This window comes from Notothenia rossii, assembly GCF_949606895.1.
Source record: "Notothenia rossii genome assembly, chromosome: 2".
Lineage (NCBI taxonomy): Eukaryota > Metazoa > Chordata > Actinopteri > Perciformes > Nototheniidae > Notothenia > Notothenia rossii.
Genome location: NC_136904.1, coordinates 89,315,309 through 89,338,497, shown reverse-complemented (window position 1 = coordinate 89,338,497; position 23,189 = coordinate 89,315,309). Strand labels below are relative to the sequence as shown.

Genomic DNA, 23,189 nt, shown 5'->3' with positions numbered 1-23,189 from the left:
CTCTTCTTCATGTCTCTTCTCCATCAACATGTGTCCCCTCTTCTCCATGTCTCTTCTACATCAACATGTGTCCCCTCTGTGGAAAGAGACTCTGAAAGTTTCAGGAAAAAAGGTTCTCTCTCTTTTTGTCCTGATCCATTTCTATAAAAACCTGTCTGAAAATGAGCTGATCAGATTTTGGCCACTTTATGATGTCATAACGATTTTTGTCTTGTGTAACCATTAGCCAATCAGCAACCAAGGTAACCCCCCCCCCCCCCCCCCCCCCCTTATCACCTGAATCTCCTCCTAGAGCACCATTGAGTTCTTTGTAACCAAATCTCTCTCAGAGGGGCTTGGGGAGGGGCTCCTTATTTTCATCTAAAGTAACAGACAGAGAATCAGCACTTTGGAAACAGGGCTGAAACAGAGGGGATTATGGGTAATGCTGCAATGACCTGTTTGGTGTTTGGAGCCAAACACTTCAGAGACATGTTTTGTATATATCTGAGAGTTATAATATAATGATGAAAAACAGTATAATAAATAAACAACGCAGGACTGAATAAAACAGGAATAAGATAAGAATAAAACAATATTCCACGTGTCTTTTCTCCGGTTGACCCCCCTGTGAGGACAGGTCTATAGGATCCCACTGAGCAGTCTGATCAGTGTGAGGGTCTTGGCTGACAGCCTGGAGCGTAAATGGAGAGCAGTAACAATAATATAATACAATCTGACAGAAGGTGCCACTTTCTCCTTCCTCTGTTTCATCCTCTTGATGAGCGCCTGCTCTTTGGCTCGGTGTGTTAGTAATTATCTGATTATTCCTGCTGAGCTGCCAGGGCCTGCGCTGCACTTCACTGTGTATCCAGACCTCAGCGTGCAAGCTTAGCAGAAAGAGCTGCTGGAGCTGGAGGATGACCAGGAGGAGAAACACTCCAACAGACGGAGGAGGAGAGGACACAGAGCTGAGGAAACACTGTGAGGCGAGTCTGCAACACACACTGAGGGGAGTCTGCAACACACACTGAGGTGAGTCTGCAACACACACTGAGGGGAGTCTGCAACACACACTGAGGGGAGTCTGCAACACACACTGCAACACACACTGAGGGGAGTCTGCAACACACACTGAGGTGAGTCTGCAACACACACTGAGGGGAGTCTGCAACACACACTGAGGTAAGTCTGCAACACACACTGCAACAAACACTGAGGTGAGTCTGCAACACACACTGAGGGGAGTCTGCAACACACACTGAGGGGAGTCTGCAACACACACTGAGGTGAGTCTGCAACACACACTGAGGTAAGTCTGCAACACACACTGCAACAAACACTGAGGTGAGTCTGCAACACACACTGAGGGGAGTCTGCAACACACACTGAGGGGAGTCTGCAACACACACTGAGGTGAGTCTGCAACACACACTGCAACAAACACTGAGGTGAGTCTGCAACACACACTGAGGTGAGTCTGCAACACACACTGCAACACACACTGAGGTGAGTCTGCAACACACACTGCAACAAACACTGAGGTGAGTCTGCAACACACACTGAGGTGAGTCTGCAACACACACTGCAACACACACTTCGATGCAGTGTGTGTCTGATATCTATCTATCTATGGAGGTGTGTGGCGTAGTGGGCACTCTGTAGGTGTTGGGATCAGGGGGGCACAGGTTCAAACCCCACTGCAGTCAGCATGTCGTTGTGTCACTTCACCCCAAATGGCTCCTGTGGGGATTGTCCACAGTATTGAGTATGTTAGTACTTTCTAACATGTGATGTAATCTATCATCTTCAGATCATTTGTTTCAGTGGGTTAGCAGTTTGCCAAACATCATATTGGTTGTAATACACATATTACATAAGTATGTTATGTGTAGTAGGGGCTTATTTTGTATTTTTTCAACAAGTGAGTACATTTTTTTTTGGCTATCAACATGTGTTGTAAATTCAATTCCAATCAGAGAGCATGAGGAATAAAAAAAAAAATCTACTGTATCGGTATATTTGAGATAAAATGAAAGTCTTGTTATGCCTTTTTTATTGCTTCAATTACATTTTCTGGAATATGCAAACTGAAAACAAGAAAAAATTGCATCTAAAGTTGTTCAAATGTGCTCCTCACTACCGCAGACTTCTACAGTACGAGACTTGATCCGTGATCTGTGTTTTGCAGAGCAGGCATTTTCACCACAAGCAAGCCAACACCGCACTGAAAGACAGAAAAATCAATGTTAAAGGATAAAGGCTCTTATTTATTACAGCATTAGTGGAATAAGTTCTAAATCTGTCTGGAAGAACTCGCTATTACACTAAAAAGCTGTATCTTATAAAGAGTGCATTGATCGGCTGCGTCTCTTCCACTCAGGGTGTTTGTGTGCTTTCTCAGGAGAAATCATGCTCAATCCCAACCGGGTAGAGATATGTTTAATTAGACGTGTGAATGTGGGGGTTTATAAACAAGGCTGTAAAGCAGATCTTTTGAGAAAAAAAATCATATGTAAAACCTGAGGAAACACATTATGTGGCCTCATCTGCTTTTTGGAGTTTTCCCTTTCTTGTAATGTGTATAGGTTTCTTTGCATGTAAATGGTCTGCAAAGGCTACAACCCCTGTCTCTCACACACACCCCCCCCTGCCTGAAACGCCTCCATTGGACTCCTTTGTTTACTTCCTGAACATAGTGACATCACTATTCAACACCTGTGCTTCTATTGGCTGGTGCTCCAACACATTGTACTTGATAGGCTAAGGGGCGGGACATCTCTAAGCGGTTGACCAATCACAACAGAGCCGGCCATCTAAGCAATCAGAGCAGACTGGGCTCTGGTTTCAGACAGAGGGTGAAAAGAGGTGCTGCAGCACAGACAGTATGAGAACAATAAAGAGCTTTTTGAACATTAAAGCATGGAGACATGTCCCAGTAGAGACACTACACACTGATATACACCTGAACATCAGCAGGAGAGGACTCTTTAAAGTAGAGACACTACATACTGATATACACCTGAACATCAGCAGGAGAGGACTCTTTAAAGTAGAGACACTACATACTGATATACACCTGAACATCAGCAGGAGAGAACTCTTTAAAGTAGAGACACTACATACTGATATACACCTGAACATCAGCAGGAGAGGACTCTTTAAAGTAGAGACACTACATACTGATATACACCTGAACATCAGCAGGAGAGGACTCTTTAAAGTAGAGACACTACACACTGATATACACCTGAACATCAGCAGGAGAGGACTCTTTAAAGTAGAGACACTACATACTGATATACACCTGAACATCAGCAGGAGAGGACTCTTTAAAGTAGAGACACTACATACTGATATACACCTGAACATCAGCAGGAGAGGACTCTTTAAAGTAGAGACACTACATACTGATATACACCTGAACATCAGCAGGAGAGGACTCTTTAAAGTAGAGACACTACATACTGATATACACCTGAACATCAGCAGGAGAGGACTCTTTAAAGTAGAGACACTACATACTGATATACACCTGAACATCAGCAGGAGAGGACTCTTTAAAGTAGAGACACTACATACTGATATACACCTGAACATCAGCAGCGTGGGGCAACAACAAACATTGACTTGAGAACAGGAGAACATCAGAACATTACGGATGGAGCTGGCAGGGCTCGAGAGGACATGGTGTCAGACTCAGTGAGGATATGTCCGTGTGTGGGAAGTTTCATATTTTTCACATCTGCTTGTTGTTGCAGGAATAGAAGCGATGCTGACTCAGCTGGTTTTGGGATGGACTGCCTTACTCAGTGGCCTCCAGCCAGCTGCTGCCTCCATCACAACCAGTGAGTGAAACATGTGCATGATCACATATTTCCAGTGTATAAACAAAGGAGTACTGACAGAGCAGTCACATGATAACGCACATTGTCCAATTGTATCAGGTTTATTATTTTTTCAATGTGTGTCTGTAGGGTTACTGTCTAACAGAGACAGCAGGGGGTCCGCTCCAAAATGTCAAATCTTCATCTCTCCTCCACCTCCTCCACCTCCGTTTCCTACTGTCAAACGACAAGAAGAGCTGATGGTGACGACACACACACACACACACACACACACACACACACACACACACACACACACACACACACACACGTATACATCACTCCAGGGGACATTACATTGACTTACATGCATTTCCTGGAGACTAACCTTAACCAAGTCTTCACCCTAAAATGAATGATTCCCCTCATGGGGGCGAGTCCCCACACGTGACTGTGTAAACAGATTTAGGTCCCCACAAGGATTGTAATGCTAGGTCACACACACACACACACACACACACACACACACACACACACACACACACACACACACACACACACACACACACACACACACACACACACACACACCTTACTGTCTGACTAAGGGTGTGTCTCTCTCTCTTCAGGTGGATATAACAGAACTCATCACAGGACCAAAAGGGGACAAGGTAGGGCAGACCTCAGTTATTAATACCACAAAACATAAATGAGTTCTTTAACCAATCGCATGTGTAATTTAAAGTCCGTCCCGTTTTCTTCACTCCTTTACTGTTACATCTCACATATTGACACTTTAATGGTGTTTATGTTTGAAGGGCTGCAGAGGACCCAGAGGACGGAAGGTACAGTGAAACACACTCAGGACCACAAACACACAAACACAAAGGATTGTGAAACTGTGGAAACATGAAGCTCTTCCTCTGATACACACTACTTTGTGTGTTTTAGGGTCCACCTGGTGTGAAGGGTCCAGAGGCAGAACATGGAGTACAAGGAGCCATCGGTCAGCCGGGTCCAAAGGTCACAGAAATAACATCAATGTCTTTCAAACTGTCCTCTGTCATGCGCTTATATACAGTGTTCTCACATCTAAAATCTAAAATATGTGATATAACCTCTGTTTTAAAACGTTATTGGCCTGTGAGGCATGTCTAGGGATCCAGATAATCTGCACGAAGTTCTGTTATGAACTGAGACACAGGACACAGGACCCTAAAGCAGGACTCGGAGACAGTTGTCCAAAAATAGAATGTAGTTTAATAACAAAAACTAAGTCGTACTTCAAAACAAAACTCACTTGACAAAAGGTATATTTCTCAAAGTAAAGTTTCAGGAGTCAAAAGGCCCAGGTTCTCACGCCATGAAACATAACGAACTGACAAGGGAACAAAGAAACACAAGGGGTATTTATAGGTGAGGGGGATGGGCACAGGTGAAAACTATCAGGGCAATCTCAAGGGCGGGAAACACACAAAGGCAGGAAATGTGGGATCTGGAATGAGATCATAAACCATAAAAACAGGAAGTGACAAGATCAAAACACAAGACTAGAGTAAAAGGGTTAACCTTTTAGACTGCACCGACCTCACCACCTTCCAAAAACGTACAAAAACTCACCTCTTCAATCTGGCTTTTAATGTGTGATTGTTTTTGTATTATTTGACTTTAACTTTAACTATATATTTATTTGTTATTCCTTTCCTCTTTTTTTTTTTCTCTTCACTATTATCTGTAAAGCGTGTTTGAGCACCTGTAAAAGCGCTAACAAATTAAATCTATTATTATTATTATTATTATTATTATTAACCTAACATAACTGTCGAGTCACAACAAGTCCCTTATAGAAAATATCTGCGAAAACAGGTAGGGGTAAATCGTTTTATTTTTGGTCAAATTGTATCTTAATGCAAGCAACACCTTATGCTTATCACATTAGAACATTGGGGTACTGGTGACCAAAATGTACCGTAATTTTCGGACTTTAAGCCGCGCCTTTTTCCCCATTTTTCGACCCTGCGGTTTATATAACGGTGCGGCTAATCTATGGATTTTTACAGCTAACGGCCACTAGGGGACCTCCTAAATCTATGGATTTTACAGGTTACAGTCCACCACCTTTAACTCTATGGGCTCGATGGCCGGTCTGCGCCCCCCCCACCTTTAAGCGGCGGGCTCCAGCAGGAAAAGCTGGAGGCCGGAAAAGAGTGAGACAGGTAGCGCGCAAAAGTAAAAGTGGAACCGAGAGTGGTACGAGAGACAGAACGAGAGCAAGACAGACAGACATTACGAGAGCGAGACAGTTTGTCCCCGTACCACTGGTTGAAAACCACTGCTGTAGATCACTGCCGGTACGTGCGCTGGGAGTTTGAAAGTTGAAAAGTTTGTGTGTCTGAAACGCTATGTGATACAGTACAGTTTACACAGCACAGTACATGTTCTGTAGCTACTATTGCACTAAATGCTAACACTTGAATACGTTATGCAAATATGCAACTTGTTTGTTGAAATGTTAATAAATGGGAGCTTCCTCAAACAGCCATCTCTTTCCCGACAATCCCCTCTGTGCACGAACCCTTACATATGGTAATGAAACATGAAAACACCTGCGGCTTATAGTCCAGTGCGGCTTATATATGTACACATCATTCAATTTAGCTGCTGCGGCTTATATTCAGGTGCGCCTTATAGTCCGAAAATTACGGGTATTTAACTTTTTCTTTAACAAAGTGGCTTAATGCATTATATGTCAACACCATCAAAGGATCCATCCTTGACAAATCAGGCCTGATAAATAAAATCCTCCACATCTTTTGACACCATTCTGATCATATTGAGGACTGTTGCCAAATTCTGTGTATGTATTTAGTTGACTTTCCTTTATGATTGTTATGTTGTGTTTCCACAGGGAGAGAAGGGTAACAGAGGCTGGAGAGGTCTGTACGGAGACATAGGAACTCCTGGGATGATAAAGGTACCGTCACTCAGCTCCTGACTCCTGATCATGTGCCGCCTGTTTTCATTTATATCACATGACTTTATGCAAACTAAGGCACAATTCAGTATTGACTGGACCTATTATCTGTATGTATAAGCTGTTATTTACACGTTCATACACTGAAATGACATTTAGATTGTCAAATGGACCCTTTACCTGGTGCACATCTCTTCATCAAACCAGTTGACTTATAACTGCATTAAAAAGGCATGCCAGACCTACAGTACATACATCTACATGAAGATGCTTTTAAAACATTATTTTAAAGCAAGTCACCATGCGTATCCTCTGCTGTGAGGAGCAGACGAAATACACCTGGGTGCTTTCTGATATGAAATCTAATGTTTGTGGTAAAAATGATTAATATTAGTATTTATATTCACAGGGCAGTAAGGGGGGTAAAGGATTCAGGGTAAGTGGCAGTTTTACAGCGTTTCTTTTTTCTGTTATTTTATTAGATAAGTAAAAAGCACTTCAATTTATTGTTATACTATGTGACTTTTTTTATTTATTTATTATTTATAAGTGATTCTTTGACTTTGTCTCTTTCATTTTTTATGTTCATTTGGAAAGTTCTTTAAATTCCCTGATTGTCAAAATGAGCAATAATACATGTTTTCTTAGCTTTACCTTGTTTTATGGACTTTAAACACATAAAAAATAAATTATAATAATTATATTTTATGTATTTGTACTGCTATGTTTGTAATGTTCTTTTTCTTAATGTTTTATTTGAGCGACTGTGGATGGAAAGTAGCTCAAAGCTAAACCCGGCATATTTACACTTGGCACATTTCATGTTTTAAGTGTTCATTAAAGTGCAATGTCCCCGCCAAATAAATGGATACATACATAAATAAAAATGTAGTGGCATTTCTTGAGAAAACCACTTATTTTCATGATTCATCTCTAATCTTAATTGCTCTCCATCAGGGTGATAAAGGTGTGAGAGCAAAAAGAGGACCAGCTGGAGGGATGGTGAGGAAAACCTCTCTTTTATTTGCTGCTGCTGGAAACGTGACATCAATAAATGAATTCATGATACATTTTGATGACTTCCTCTTCAGGGTGAGCCGGGCCGCCCTGCAGCGTCAGGAGAGAAGGTAGAACGAAACATAAACTACACACGATCCCAAATGTATAAAGAAAGTGTAATTAGACATGTGAAGAAGTTGACTTGTGATTGTGTTCTGGTTTTATGTTCCAGTATTTTTAAGAAACTGTGACTGAAAGAATATCGCTTTTATTTAACTTTTTTATGGTTATTTGATTTTTTTTAAAGAAGGAATCAGAATCCCTTTATTAGTCCCACAGAGGGGACATTTGCATCGTTACAGCAGGAAAGAGCCACAGACAGCTTAGTGTTGCATATCTTACATGCGTTAAAAAAGTATCAACTTATAATATAATAAAAAATAAGCGAAAAAAAAAAAAGGTAAAAAACTAAAAAAGTTACATAATTTTCAAAAACAAATCAAATCCTGTAGCAGTTCTTAGGATTTAGCAGTCCGGTATATATTACAGTTATTAAAGATGGCATATGTATATAAAGTATATATTGCACATAAATCACATATTGCACATAGTTTGACGGTATTTAACAGCAGCAAGTTACACAATCTACAAAATACAAGATACATACCTTGTAACAGTAACAAGGGTTTAGCAGCCAGGTATAAATTACACAGTTATTAATAGTATATATATATTGCACACATAGCACATATTGGTTTGTATTTAGCAGCAGGGGGTGTTATAGTCTGTGTTGTGGTGTGTGTGGGAGGGTCTACTAGGGGCTGTGCTGGTTGTAAAGGGGCGGGTCAAATAAGATTTTCTTCTCCCTGCTCCTTTCCAACATGCACAATACAAAATAAAAAAACAGTATGAGTGTACATGTTTTGTAAAGTGTACATGTTTTGTTTTAAAATAACTGCCATGTGTGGAATAAACAAATACATGAGTCCAGCTGTGAAGGCATGCTGCTTAGCGCTTTATAAATACATTTGACTGACTTACTTACTTGCTGTTCTGTTGCAGGGCGACCCGGGCCAGAGGGGGGGGGCAGCGCCGAGGGGGGAGCCGGGACCCCGAGGAGAACCGGGAGCCAGGGGACGCTCGGTGGGTGGAGGCATACACACACATATTAGTGTATACATATTCACATTGAAGGCTGAAGAGAAGCAGCGGTTTATGATCACACTCATCCTGCCAGTTTGTCTTCTATAACTCAGTGTATTGGCATTATTCAAAGATTTGCTGATTGAGGATTGGTCATACCTTCTTCCATGATACTGGAGGGACACAGGTCTCTGACTTAAGTCTGCCTAAGTATGGACGATGACGATTCCACTTTTTACTGTTTGATAATATAATGCAACCTCATGTATCGGCCAATACTGATCTAATACATCTTTTTTGTTCCTCTCTTAGACGATTCATATTTTAATAATACATTTGTATGGATGCAGTTTTCTGTGTGAAACAAATATTGTACTTCCCTAAAGGCAGAAATGCAAAGCCCACAACCCATTAATGCAGGGGTGTCAAACTCAAGGCCCGGGGGCCAAATCCGGCCAGCCACTTCATTTTGTGTGGCCCACAAGAGCTTGCAAAGAATATAATCAGTTTATTATAAGGTTACGTGCCACTTTACAGAAGCACGTTGCCCATAAACTACATGTCCCACAATGCATCTCATTTTGTGAGATGCCACTGAAGAGACTCGCAATTACTTGCCCCAGACTTCTGCTTTCAGTTGTAGTTAATTATGAAGTTATTACCCTATCCGATAATAATCCAATGCAGAGGAAATATTGTAAAATAATACATTATTTTATATATATATTATATATATTTATCTATGTATATTTATATAGTCTTAAAGTTACCACCGGCCCTTAGAGTGCAACCATAATTTTAATGTGGCCCGCGATGAAATTGAGTTTGACACCCATGCATTAATGCAACACTACGGCTTGTTTTGATTGACTTTTAGTCACATTTTGATGAGTCAACATCCAAGAGTTTACATTTTGTGCCAACTTTTATGTCTATGTATACATCTATGTAGTTTAAAAAATAATTTATAATTCCAGTGCAAAGTACGGAGCTTTGCTAATCCCTACTAACGAGCTGCCTGTTTTGTCAAACATTTTTTACATTGACTGAAATCAATGCTTGTCTCTAGGGGCTGAAGGGATCTCCAGGATCGTCAGGACGGCTCGGTCATCCCGGTTCTGCAGGACGGTCCGGGCTGACGGGAGGTCCTGGACTACCGGGACAAGGTGAGTGACAGCGCACAGCGGAATCAAAAATATGCCTCTGAATTCATCTACGATACTTTGCCACAGGTTCACAATACCAATACAAATCATAATATAAAAAAGAAAGGATCATTAGACTTAATTAAGCAGATCACATTACACGTAGGGGTCATTAATTAGAAATTGTATAACACAAGTGAAGTGAGTAATATCAGACAACGACATTTGTGTTTTTTGTTAATTAAGTGGAAATAGTCCAGTATTTCCCTAAAAGTAAACACAGATCAGAGCAAGAAACATCGGTTGTTGATGATTTTATTAACCCACATCTTGATGTACAATGTCTCTTGATCTTAGTAAAGGTAAGGTAAGGATTGGATAGATGTTGCATTCAGGGACAAATGCTTTACACTAAACACCTGGTTTGCTTTTAAAGAATGAAAACAAAAATATAAGGAAGAGATTAGTGAGCAAGAACAAAAAAATACAGTTTTAAGAAAAAACTGAAATAATAAATGTTTGATTATTATGCTATGGTGTTGTACAGATCAGCTCTTGTTAGTCGATCTGTTGTGTTGCAGTGTACGTGCTGCCGGGCCTGCAGGGAGACGCAGGAGAGGGAGGAGCTGCAGCTACATGCAACTGTTCAGAGGGAGAGAGATCTAAACCATCGATAGAGAAGGTCCAGACGGTCAGTGACACACACACGCACGCACGCACGCACGCACGCACGCACGCACGCACGCACGCACGCACGCACGCACGCACGCACGCACGCACGCACGCACGCACGCACGCACGCACGCACGCACGCACGCACGCACGCACACACACACACACACACACACACACACACACACACACACACACACACACACACACACACACACACACACACACACACACACACACACTCTTGCTGAATCCTTGCTGTGTGTGTTCAGATCTTCCTGGCGGACGGGGAGAGGCAGATGAGGAGGCTGAGGGGGGAGAACGTGATGGTTCTGAGGACCGACAGGAACGCTCTGTTCATCTACTCTGACTCCCAGTGGGTCAACGTACTGGTAAACACTGCTGGAGATGAATAGAAACACTGAGATATATCTCCAGAACATCACTAAGGATACAGAAATAAGTGGGTATCTTCCCATTAACTAGGTTGAGTTGCCTTTTTAGTAATAAACCCCCCTCACTAGTGGCAATGGTGTTACAAACTGGTACTTAAAATTCATAAAAATCACTAATTAATATGTCGTAGTTGTTATCATGACATGAAATAATACTAATACCTTACGTTTTCCTAGCGTTTTGGGAAGTCTTAGTCCTCTCTGGGTTATTCTGGTTATTCGACACACTATACTATGATTATTTTGACATTTTCAACATACTTTACTGTGACTTTTCATTTAAAAAAAGACTAAGCTATGACTTTTTAAAAAATATTTTCCACATACGCATGACTTGTTCATACTTTCAAAAAAACTGTAAATAATGGATAGGTTTTTTTTTTTTTTTAAAGTGAGGCTTAAGGTTTACCCAATTGTACAAGTGGAGCTGGAGTGGACACTGACCCTAACGTGTTCAGAATGAGAGACGGATGTTTCATTTAATGACTTTATTATATTCACCCTCAACAACTCTTCCTCTTCTGTCTCATGCTGCTTCCTGATTGGACCAGGAGGATTCCAGACACTGAGCCCTCTCCATCAACACTCGCTGAAGTGCCCTTGAGCAAAAACCTAAATTCAAACACACTTCCAGGTGTAGACATGTATAATTTAGTGAATGTAAAGGCTAATGATAATTTGCCGATGTTTGAATAAAGGTTTGCCTGTCGTCTGTACATCTCCGTAAGAATGTATTTAGTAGGCTCTAGCTCTAACATTTCTTATTATTATTTACACATGCATGTGTTTAGACAACAGTGGCGAACCGTGTCTATCACAACTGGACCTTCTGTAGACACACACACACCCCCCGCTGCCGCCCCCCCCCCCCCCCCCTCCCTCCGCGGCATTATAATGTCCGTCTTTTCACTGAATTGTCGTCTTGAAAAGGGTACTCACAACAATTCCGCAACAACTTCATCTTCACCTGTTGCACTTGTCATTTCAACGTTAAAAGCAATAAAACGGCATGAAGTGCTTCGTCGCATTCACCTAGATCCTTTGTCTCGAGCCAGTTAACTAGCGGGCCTAGAATACCCTGGAACCGAGGGAAACTCTGAAAGAATACGCCCATTGGCTACAAATCAATATACTGGTTGATCAAACTATCAGTCCAAATGTATGCTCTCATTCAGTGCAACGGCCAGGGCATTCTATCAAGGATGTAGAATCGAAGGATATTCTACCCAGAGACTCAGAAACAGATCTGATTGGTTGCTTTCTTTTCTAACACAAAACCACTGAAATGCGTAGTGCATGGTCCGAGAAGGACAAACAAATCAACGTAACACTGTAATATTACAGATCAACAACACGGATACCATTCTCATTTATTCATTTTATATACATTTTATTTATATAATTAAATCGATTTTTTGTTTGTTTTATCTTGTTTTATATGTTTAATATATTTCCATAGTGTTTCTCTTTTGGAACACTTACAACTTAACAATGTTTTCCGTTGTAATGTATAATTTCTCTGAATAGTTTCATAGAAAGCTTTTCTAAAAAAGATATCACCCACTATATGCTGCTGCAGTGATCTCACAGAAGGAAAAATAAAGTTCAGATTACTGTCTCTTGGATTAATAATAAACTGTCATAATATTAGTTTAATATTACCTGTGTTGTGATGTTTTTTTGTTTGTTTTGATGGCACCCTTGGGGGGAGAAGCATTTATTTATCTCATTGTACCTGTATGACATTAAACGATTCTATTCTATTCTCTTCTGTTATATCGTCTCCATTTTTCTTTCAGGGATGTATCAATATAATGTGTGTGTGTGTGTGTGTGTGTGTGTGTGTGTGTGTGTGTGTGTGCAAACATTTGTGAGGTTGTAGTTCGAGGTAGAACATAAGTAGCTAAGAGGGGGATTTTCAACATGCTATACTATAACTTCTTTCATATTTTTCTACTTAATAAACTGACTTTTCTCAAATTGTTGACGTGCTATGCTATGGAGGCTGTGGTTCAGTGAGTTAGTGTGCTGGTTCAATCCCCACTGCAGTCAGCATGCCTGTTGGTGTTTCTCAATGTCGCTTCCTTAGTAGGACATGTCCTTCCGAGTCAGGTCCTTCAGAAGCGAGGCAAGAATCCTTCCTAGCCTCGGAAAACGAAGAATGGTGGAACAGGCTAACAGGCTAACAGGCTAACAGGTGTGCGACATTGAGAAACACCCTCGGAGTCCTTGGGCAAGACACTTCCCCTCAAATTGCTCCAGTGGGAACTGCTCACAGTATTGAGTTTATGTAAGTCACTTTGGGTAAAAATGTTTAACTTAGTGACATGTATTTACTTTTTTTACATTTTCAACATAGCCTACTATACTTTACTTCACTATAAATCTTAAAGAATCATACAATGTTATGACTTTTCATGATATTCTGGACATAACTATGATAGAACATTCTTCATGTTTTTGGACAGACTACCCTTTTACTTTTTTCATGATATTTTCAACACACTTTACTTACTTTTAACTGACTACACACTAGTCTAAACATCTCTAACACAGGCTGGTTAAAGATGACTAGGAAGAACTAGAACCTTTCTGAGTGGAGCACGCATTTGAAACACATTATTATAAAGACATCCACTGCTGAATATTCTAACACCCCCGTGTAAAGACTCTCACTTCGGTTTGACTCATTTCTCTTTTATTTGAAATGCAACAGCAGGTTTGACACCATGCAGCCATGTTGTCTGCAGGGTGTCTTTGAGCAAGACATTGATCAGTTTGACTTTAAGTCCTTCTGGAGCGTGATGATCTCTCTCCTGCAGGCCGGTACAGGGCGTAGGAAGTACTTCTCTCTTCTCCCCTCCATCAATATCACAACACACATCTGATGTCAAAACGAACGAAAGTCATTTTGTAACCATAATAATTATACATTCAAATTAAATCAGAGTACTTCAAAAACAAACGATTGCACATTAAAAACCAAAGCTGGAGAAGAAATAACACATTTTTGGCATCTGTTTTGAACCGGTGATGTCATGTGGATCATTTTAATCTACTGAAACAGAGAGGAAACAGAACGGTAGAAACAGACCGAAAGTCCGCTGAGCACACCTTATAATGAGAACATGTATTAAGAAAGCCTTTACCAGCTGATCTGGACACAGCATGTTCCTCAAAATGACAGAAACCTCTGACAAAGTATCTAACTATTTAAGTGACTGGGTTTTTAACACACTAGTTTAACTGTTTGCTGAATCTTTTTTAGACATGTTTGTAAAAAAAAAAAACGGTCTGACATTATTAAAACGGGTGAATTGTAATATTTCAGAAGCTGCAACCAGTGCATTCTTAACATTTTTGCTTAACCTTAAATATTTATAAACTTTTTTCAGATCACAATTTACTAATCAGATAAAAACCTCGTGATTTAAAGTCTAAATATGAGGGTGTTTGTAACCTTGCACAGTGGAAGAGGCTGGAGTTAAACAATGTAATTGTCTGAAACATCAGAAACTGAGGAAAAACACATGCATTCTTACCCCAAGTAAGAAATGTAGTATTAATATGGCCACAGTGTGTTTGATATACCAGAGGGAGGCACCTCCAGTTTGATCAGCTGCTTGTTCCACATCAGCTCCTCAGGCTTCCTTATTGTTTAAGATTCTGTATTTAGAAACGGTGGCAGTGTGTGAATGGTAAACATAAACTCCAGGTTTCAGCAGGTCAGAAAGCTGACGGTCGATATCACAGAAGTCACAGTTGAGGTGTGATGTTAGCTAGCACACAAACACACATAAACAAACACACAAACACACTTGTGAGCAGTTTGAGCGTTGAGTTGTTCAGGCACTTGTTCCCAAGGCTTCCTTTGGGCTCCTCTGATCACACTAATAGCTCATAAGTGATCGACTAGGAGATGACAAACAAGTGACGGTTAGCAAACTGAGGACTGCTGCTTCCAGACAGGGTTCATTGCAGCTGCGTGGAATAATAGCTATCAAACAACCACCTAACATACTGACTGTAAAGCTGACTAACTAATTCATTAACTACCAGAATAGAGTCTGTTTCATTAAGTCCGTTACCAAATGTGCGACATGTTGTTTTATGTGATGCTAATAGCTAAGGCTGCGCTCAGATTAAAAGAAAGACAGTCCTGATACTGGAAAAGTAATTATTATTAAACATATAAATAAACATACTATACAATGAGAAATGTGCAACCTATGTCCTGATTAGCAGGGAAGAAAATGAATTAGCATAGTATTAAGATGTTTTGCGTGAAAATATTGTATAGGCAAGTATTTTTATTGTATTTAAATTATTAATACTGCAAATACAAATTAAACTTTTTTGGTAACAAGTGCTTTTACATTTTACTACATGGTGGTTATTCTGTACATTTTCTTTCAGATCCGATTGGCAGAAATTGATTTAAAACAAAGATGAAATCAAATTAAAATATTGCACGAAACCTTTATCTTATTGGATAAAAACAGCTGTTGACAAACCGCATATTTTGCAGTTGAAAAAAGTATATAAATAGCATTGTATGTTATTGGTTTGGATTTGGGACACAGTGTCTTTTAGGATAATACCACTGGGTGGCGCTGAACCACAATAACTCAGTTTGCCTTTTATTTGTCCAAATTTAGATTCTGTGGCCATATCACAAGTTATTTATCATCACAATACAATGGTGCTGTACAATATTGTATCATGAGGACTCTGGCTCAACACTGGTTCAATAATATAACTCGATCAAAAGTCCTGAAATCTGAGCACAGCCTTACACGATGTTCTCCACTAAGTGTGCATTTAAGTCTTGAAGTCATGAAGCTCTCATGAAATTAAAAGAAATCTGAGAAATGATCCAAATATTTCAGACATATTTTGAGAACACAGACCCGCGTCCAGTCATTCTCTTCTTTAAAAACTTAAAATAATTATAATAATAATATCTTTCCAGTATTAAATAATCTTATATAAAAACACACACACAAAAGTTTGAAAGAAATGGCAATGCTACCCCCCCACCAACCCCTTTCCCTCCCCGAGTCTCTATACACACCTTCCCACAATCCTCTCTGATTCCCCTGACCCCCCCCTTCGTCCTCCATGCAGTACCGGTTTCTGAGCAGAACATTGTCTCTGCTGCTCTGTCCTTCAAGTCTTTTGTATATTTCGATGCAAAGCTGCACGGACATTGTGAAAAAAGCTTGATAGGGTGATTTTCTGGCTTGCTTGTATACAGATATATATACATATATATAGATATTTGTACTCATGTAATGATAGGTAATGATACTAATAATGATTATAATAGGAACAATCATATCATGATCTCAGGAAAAGACGGCTTGCTACTTGTTCGGGAATCCAATGCATGGATGGTTTCAGGGTGAGGATAGACGGACAAGTCAACACACACATCGATTATTTCTTCTTCCTAAATAGTCACTTTTTTTTTTAAAGCTCCTCCCTACCACTCCCCCGTCAGTTTGGTGCTTTGGTCCCGTTTCGGGGGTGCGGGGGGGGGGCCTCGCCGCAGCGTTGCATAGCCTGAGATGTTGGCGTGTTTGGTGGAGTGGGAGTGTGTGTGGTGGCGAGAGAGAGTTTGGGAGTGTCCTCGAACGCCCCCCTGCTGCTGCATGAGCTCCGGGGGGGGAGGAGGAAGGAGCGCCATGTCGTCCACGGTGCCCAAGGGGGAGGAGAGGGAGAGGTGGGAGGAGGTGAGGGAGCCGTGGCGAGATACCGACTTCCTCTTCAGGGTGCGGTTCAGGTCCTCCAGGAAGTGGGGTTTCAGCGTCAGGCTGCTCGGGCCCGGGGATTTGGGCGATGTGGGAGGTATGGGGGAGGAGGAGGTGGAGTAAGAAGGAGGCGGGGTTTGAGACAGAGGGGGAGGCGAGAGAGGGGTGTTTTCATACTGGTTGGTTTTGCTGGTCCTCCGGTTCAGAGAGGGAGGCAGGATCGCCCCCTTCTTTAGAGAGCTCTGCTTCCAGGAGGTGGAGGAGACGGGCTGCATCTGAGGCTGGGGGTTCACCACGGCCACTTTGGGCGGGTGGTGAAACTCCGAGGGGTGAGGAGGGGGAGGGAACAACTCAAAGTCACTCGGGGGAGGCGGGAAGTAGTCCAAGTCGAGGTGCTGAGGCTGGGCGGGGGGCGGCGGGGGAGGAGGGGAGGGGAACTCTGCGGGCGGATGGTGCGTCTGGAGACCTTGAAGCGCCAACGGGAGATTCGCCAAATTCAGTTTCCCGGGTTTGGGAAGAGGAGCAGGAAGCGAAGAGGACGAAGAGTCCTTGGAAGGAGACCCGGTGGCCGAGGAGGAGCTGGAGGAGGTTCCTGTCTGAGGGGCTTGTTGGCCGAACTTATTGACGAGGGTCTCCACTTTCTTCGGCCTCTCTTCAGCCGGGTCGCCGGTGGAGTTGCGCTGGATGGAGGAGGCTCTCTGCGGGGCGGGGGGCCCACGCTTGATGGAGGAAGAGGAAGAGGAAGAGGGCGACTTTTTAATGGGCGATCCGGTCTTCGAGGAGGATGATGAAGACGGAGGAGGAGGGAAATCTCCCGAGTTGTCCAGAGGAGGAGGGGGAGGGAACTCTGGAGATAGTGGAGCCACGACGCCGCCTCCCCCCCCCGGCTGCCATTTTGGTTTGGCTTTGACCGCCGGGGGAGACGGGGGGGCCGAGAACTTAGATCCCTCCATGGAGCTCGAGGCAGACAGAGCGGAAGGGGAGGAGTTTCCCGGGAACTGATTGACGATCTGTTTGACCAATGAGGAGGTGGCGGCCGCGATGGACACCGAGGAAGAAGAGGAAGAGGGAGAGAGGGTGAGGTTTTTGGAGGAGAGGCTGTGCTGCTTTGGAAGAGTCGGGGGAGGCTGATTGGGGGAGTGTCCCGTGGAGAAGCTCTGCTGCTTTTTAAACGGCGGCTGGTTGCTGTACGGCTGCGTGGGAGAGACGGGGGAGAGGGCGATGGGAAGGGAGGAAGGACCTGATGGCTTGGGAGCAGTTTGAGGGGGGAAACCACCCGTGAAGGTTTTGGGAGGAGCGGGAGGGGGTGGGTTCGGGGAGAGAGGCCTTAGAGAGAGGGAGGCTGGGGGGGAAACCTCAGCAGGAGGAGGGGGGGGAGGAGGGGGAGAATCCTCCAACATATCCGGGGTGAAGTCATACACCATGTGGGGAAACTTGTGCGACAGGAACTGCTGGAGGCCGCTGTTCGTGAGGGGGGAGGAGTCTATTTCTGGTGGGGGAGGCAGGCTGAAACCATTCATGCTGTCTGGGGGAGGGGGAGGGGGGAGGTAGGCGGGCTCTAGCAAGTCCTCGTCCAATGGGGGTGGTGGAGGAAGGAGAGAAGAAGGGCTCGGAGGACCGAATTTCAGAGCGGCCATTGCTGATCCGGGTGTTGGTTCTGAGGGTGGGGGAGGAGGGGGGGGACACGGGAGGAGGGGGGAAGAGGAGCTGTACACGGCGGGGAGGGTGTTGTAATTGGGCTTCGCTGATTGGTTCTGGCTCTGGAGGCGGGCCAAGGTGCTGTATTTGACGTAGGAAGGGGTGGAGGATGACGTCTGATGGTCCACACCGGCGATGGGAGGGGGAGGAGGAGAGGGGGGAGACAGAGAGGAGTCCTCTGATTGGACGAGGCCCTCTGTGTAGCTGGAGCGGGAGGGAGGGGGCTGAGGGGAGAGGATCTGCACCGGGATGGGCCTACTGATGGGGTCGATCCTCATCATCTGGAGAGGGGAGGAAGAGAGGGGAGGAAAGAGGAGAGGGAGAGAAGATGGAAGGGGGGAGGGAAACAAGACAGGAAGAGAAGGAAGCAAGAGAGGGAGAGACGATGGAAGGGGGGGGGGGAAACAAGAGAAACACAATTACAATAAGTAAAAGACAAGTGTAGCATTAATATGAAGACAATCCAAGACAAGATGCAGGAACCAAACAGCAAACAGTGCAGTGTGAGAACACACACATTGAAACTCAGCATCGTGTCTGCTGTCCTACACCTAACCCCTTGACTCCTAACCTAACCCCTTGACTCCTAACGCAATGTTTTTCAACAACCAAACATGTTCAAAATGACCCATTGGAGCCTGATATAGCTGTTTTGAAGTGACTGGTGTTAGGAGCTTTATATACACAGTCTATGTGTAGTTTAAGCTAGATGGGACCATGGCAGGCGTGTGGTGCAGTGGGTTTGGCATTGGTGTTCGGATCAGGGGGTCACAGGTTTAAATCCCACTGCAGTCAGCATGTCGTTGTGTCCCTGAGACACTTTTCCCAAATTGCTCCTGTGGGGATTGTCCACAGTATTGAGTATGTAAGTCGCTTTGGATAAAAGAGTCTAACAAGTGAAATGTAATGTAATGTAATGTTGGATAGCTTTTCCCCACACGCAAAGCAGAACCATTCAAACCAAAGACAACTTTTGCTGCTTCGAGCTCAACGCTTTTACTTTCATTTGACCACGGCTCATATTAGGTTCTACATCTGGGTTAGACTTGTGTCCAGGACCCAGTTCAGAGTCTTCTTGAGTATTTATCCATCGCTGTTTATCTTGTCAACGCAACCTCTCCCGAGTAGTATTGGAGAACTTAGCCAGTCACTACATTGCAGGCTGAGACGCTCAACAATGGCAAACTAAACTAACTCAATCATATATTTTCCTACCAATTAAGTCAAATTAGACAATTTCCCACGGCACACCTGACAAACTCTCATGACACAGCATGCTGGTTGCAGATCACTGACCTAAGCCAAGGGATGGACTGTATACATGTATTAGAGCTCTGTCAACTGTTCCTGCACCACCATGGGCAATCTGAAGGAGTTGCAGTGGATTATCTGAGGTCAGTGTATCTATCAGTCCATTTTCTTATTCAAATCATTGTCTGTTTTTGAAATGTTGTCAAACATCGTCTAAACTGTGTCTGCTGATATATCATTAGCCATTAGCTTGTGGTTCAGGATAGGTGTCAATCTGACTGATTAACAGTGCAGACAATAAAGAGGTGTTGTCATGGCTACTTCTCAGTCTGTTTCTTCAGTGTCTGTAATAAACGGACTAAATATGAAGCTTGAAGGCGTCTGTGTACACCTGGTTGCAAACTGTATCTTACAATTTAAAACATTTGTGAACCAATGTGTTAAAATATTTGAAGCCCAAACAGTGTATTTGTGTTATATAATGTGTATGTTAGGTCATTCCTTCACACCACAAAGTTAGAACAAATCAACAGTTCAGCTGCAGCCATTTCAAAACAGGGACGGGCACGGTTACAAAAACCTGATTGTAGATTTCCTTTCTCTGATGAAAACAACCGTAAATCCTAATCCTTTCTAATCCAATATACACACTCAGTAGTTGTAAACACAGACAATAAGTAATAAGCAACTTCAGAGAAACAGGTACGTTTCAAGCAGCTTGTATACTACTTGTGGGGTGTTTTACTCTTCAGACGGTTTCTTCACAGATCTTGTTGTGAGCAGTTTCACGTAGGAACTATTTTCATGAACCTAACCACACCCCTTGTCCAGGAGGAAGTGTGCATCTTCTCATAGATGAGAGTCTCTCCGGAGCTAGCTAAGCCACATCTCCTCATGCCACACCACTCTCCACAAGCTCAAAGTCATTATACCTTCTGATCAATACTAAGACAGATCCAGATCACACTGAAACATCATCACAAACATGTGAGTGTTTTAAAGGCTGCAGCCAAACTGTTAACATGCCTGTGACATCACTTCCTGTCTAACCTCCGCTCCCTCCTCCTCCTGCACAAAGAGGAACCGCCATTCGTCCCTTCACCTTTGATCGCTGGCAGGGAAGCAGAGATGGGAAATGTAGTCCACAAGTAAACAGGACAATGACAGAGGACAGGGGTGTGTGTGTGTGTGTGTGTGTGTGTGTGTGTGTGTGTGTGTGTGTGTGTGTGTGTGTGTGTGTGTGTGTGTGTGTGTGTGTGTGTGTGTGTGTGTTCACACCTCTCCCTGCGTTCCTCTCCTCCAGGCGTCGGAGAATATCGAGCTCACGGCACTCTGAGAGCGGGCGTGACCGGATGATGTCATCTCTGAAACGCCGCTGTCTGATTGGCTGGAGTGGTTGGACTGGGACTCTGAGTGGACACACGGGGAAAGTACGTTTTTGTTTAAGTTGTTGATGCTAATTGTGGTTTATTTATACAAGGATAAAGTTAATGTTGAGAAATGGTGTGGAACATTTTTGCAGAATTTAGTTTACGACTGAATTTTCACAAAAACACATAGAAATAGCGCATTAGAACAAGTCGTAATAAATGATAGTCATCGTAAATTAAAAAAGTCAAAATAGGGTATATACTGTAATAAAGGAGTTGAAGATTGTATTGCCAAGAAAAAGTCGGGAAAATTCCAATTATAGTATGACTTTATAAGTAAACAAATGCAAAATTGTTCGCAAAACAGTCACATTTTAAATCCAAGTCTGTTCAAAATTTCATTACTTTTTATCCCAAAAGTCAACTGTGTGAAATTGCCCAAATAATCAAATAACTGTTGAGCTATGGCTAAAAAGGCCCCAGTGACTTTGAGCTCTGAACACCAAATTCTGGATGTGGATGCTCGTGAGAATTTTTGAAAGAAATCCCTCAAAGTTTTCCTTAAAAATAGAATTCTGGAAAATGGGACAGAAGGACAGACAAGCCGAAAACATAAAGCCTGGTGCTGAGGCATGAAGAGGGAATATTAGACTGATAATGATGTGGAACAGACCTGGAAGACTGGAGGAGCTGGATCCTGATTTGATGGAGGAGGAGGAGAGGGAGGACCAATCGTAGGCCGCCTCCGTCCTCCTCATCGCCTCCTGGAAGTTAATGTACAGCTGCTTCCCGTACTGACACACACACACACACACACACACACACACACACACACACACACACACACACACACACACACACACACACACACACACACACACACACACACACACACACACACACACACACACACACACACACACACACACACACACACACACACACACACACACACACACACACACACACACACACACACACACACACACACACACAACATTAACATAACAATAAACACATGAGTTGCATTGCAGCAGTTGAAAATGTCAAGGTTTCAATAGTAGTGCAGGTTTAGCAGATTAAACAGAGTGCATCAGAGATCATTTTCTATGACAGGAGAAATGCTGTTACCTTGGCGATTCGGATACTGTTGATCCACTGTTGGAGCGTCCTGACGTCGTCACAGCAGAGGTACTTAATGTACTGAGACTTCTTCTGGATCTGAGGGTGCTACACACACACACACACACACACACACACACACACACACACACACACACACACACACACACACACACACACACACACACACACACACACACACACACACACACACACACACACACACACACACACACACACACACACACACACACACACACACACACACACACACACACACACACACACACAGTATTACATGTGTACAGGATGTCTACTTGTAGTGTGTAACTTTCACTTTTTAAACAAGATAACGACAATGATGACATCGTTGAATTGTTCCTAACTAAAGTGGATTTTCTTAGTTATGAATGTCAGTTTATTAAAGCAGGACAAAGGCAGCAGATTAGGTTGCTTGTTTTAGCCTCTCGGATGGCTGAAAAAAGCTGTTGAAAATCTCTCGCAATCCCTACCTGCCAGATTCACAATCCCTAGCTGCCGGATAAGAGTGAGCCGTGAGTGACGGAGCAAAACTAGGGCTTCAAATTAAGATTATATTTCTTCATCATTATAATCTGCCAATTGTTTTCTAGATTAATCGTTTGATCCCATTTTCTTTAAACCTGCGTTCTACATATCTCTTGTTGTGTCAATCAGTAACCTAAAGACGTTCACATCAATATGATATGAAACAGAGAAAATCAGTACATCTATATATGGGAGGCTGAACATGTAGCTTTTTTAGCATTTTCAAAAATTGGG

The 23,189-nt window shown here is 42.8% G+C and overlaps 2 protein-coding genes and 2 long non-coding RNA genes across 10 annotated transcripts in view; 2 read left to right on the top strand and 2 right to left on the bottom strand.

The window, feature by feature from the left end:
• Positions 1 to 576: 576 nt before the first annotated feature.
• On the top strand, positions 577 to 8,517 carry LOC307026450 (uncharacterized protein). Of its 5 annotated transcripts, XM_079661837.1 has the most exons (11): positions 581 to 968; positions 1,142 to 1,164; positions 3,741 to 3,827; positions 3,957 to 4,069; positions 4,436 to 4,477; positions 4,625 to 4,651; positions 4,758 to 4,829; positions 6,715 to 6,780; positions 7,190 to 7,216; positions 7,738 to 7,782; positions 7,872 to 8,517. In XM_079661837.1, exons 3-11 carry the CDS (start codon positions 3,752 to 3,754, stop codon positions 8,028 to 8,030), a joined length of 627 nt encoding a protein of 208 aa, XP_079517963.1. In that variant the 5' UTR covers positions 581 to 968; positions 1,142 to 1,164; positions 3,741 to 3,751; the 3' UTR covers positions 8,031 to 8,517. The 5 variants fall into 5 exon arrangements, with proteins under 5 accessions (XP_079517966.1, XP_079517963.1, XP_079517967.1 ...); XM_079661840.1 differs by lacking the exon at positions 7,190 to 7,216 and having other exon boundaries at positions 577 to 968; XM_079661841.1 differs by having other exon boundaries at positions 7,738 to 8,039.
• LOC307026489 lies at positions 7,777 to 12,264 on the bottom strand. Its single transcript, XR_013804395.1, has 3 exons — positions 12,134 to 12,264; positions 8,825 to 10,075; positions 7,777 to 7,887 (listed from the first exon to the last, which is right to left on the bottom strand). It is a non-coding gene; the product is annotated as an uncharacterized lncRNA (long non-coding RNA).
• LOC307026485 lies at positions 8,563 to 12,962 on the top strand. Its single transcript, XR_013804394.1, has 4 exons — positions 8,563 to 8,922; positions 9,992 to 10,088; positions 10,649 to 10,758; positions 11,012 to 12,962. It is a non-coding gene; the product is annotated as an uncharacterized lncRNA (long non-coding RNA).
• A 913-nt stretch (positions 12,963 to 13,875) lies between these two features.
• raph1a (Ras association (RalGDS/AF-6) and pleckstrin homology domains 1a) overlaps positions 13,876 to 23,189 on the bottom strand; it is a 74,255-nt gene continuing 64,941 nt past the window's right edge. For all 3 annotated transcript variants that reach the window (XM_079661687.1, XM_079661689.1, XM_079661688.1), the window contains 4 exons: positions 22,398 to 22,496; positions 21,940 to 22,060; positions 21,175 to 21,305; positions 13,876 to 18,926 (listed from right to left, as the gene is read on the bottom strand). In XM_079661687.1, coding sequence (XP_079517813.1) covers positions 16,680 to 18,926; positions 21,175 to 21,305; positions 21,940 to 22,060; positions 22,398 to 22,496 — 2,598 coding nt within the window. In that variant the 3' untranslated portion in view covers positions 13,876 to 16,679. The remainder of the gene's footprint in view (positions 18,927 to 21,174; positions 21,306 to 21,939; positions 22,061 to 22,397; positions 22,497 to 23,189) is intronic.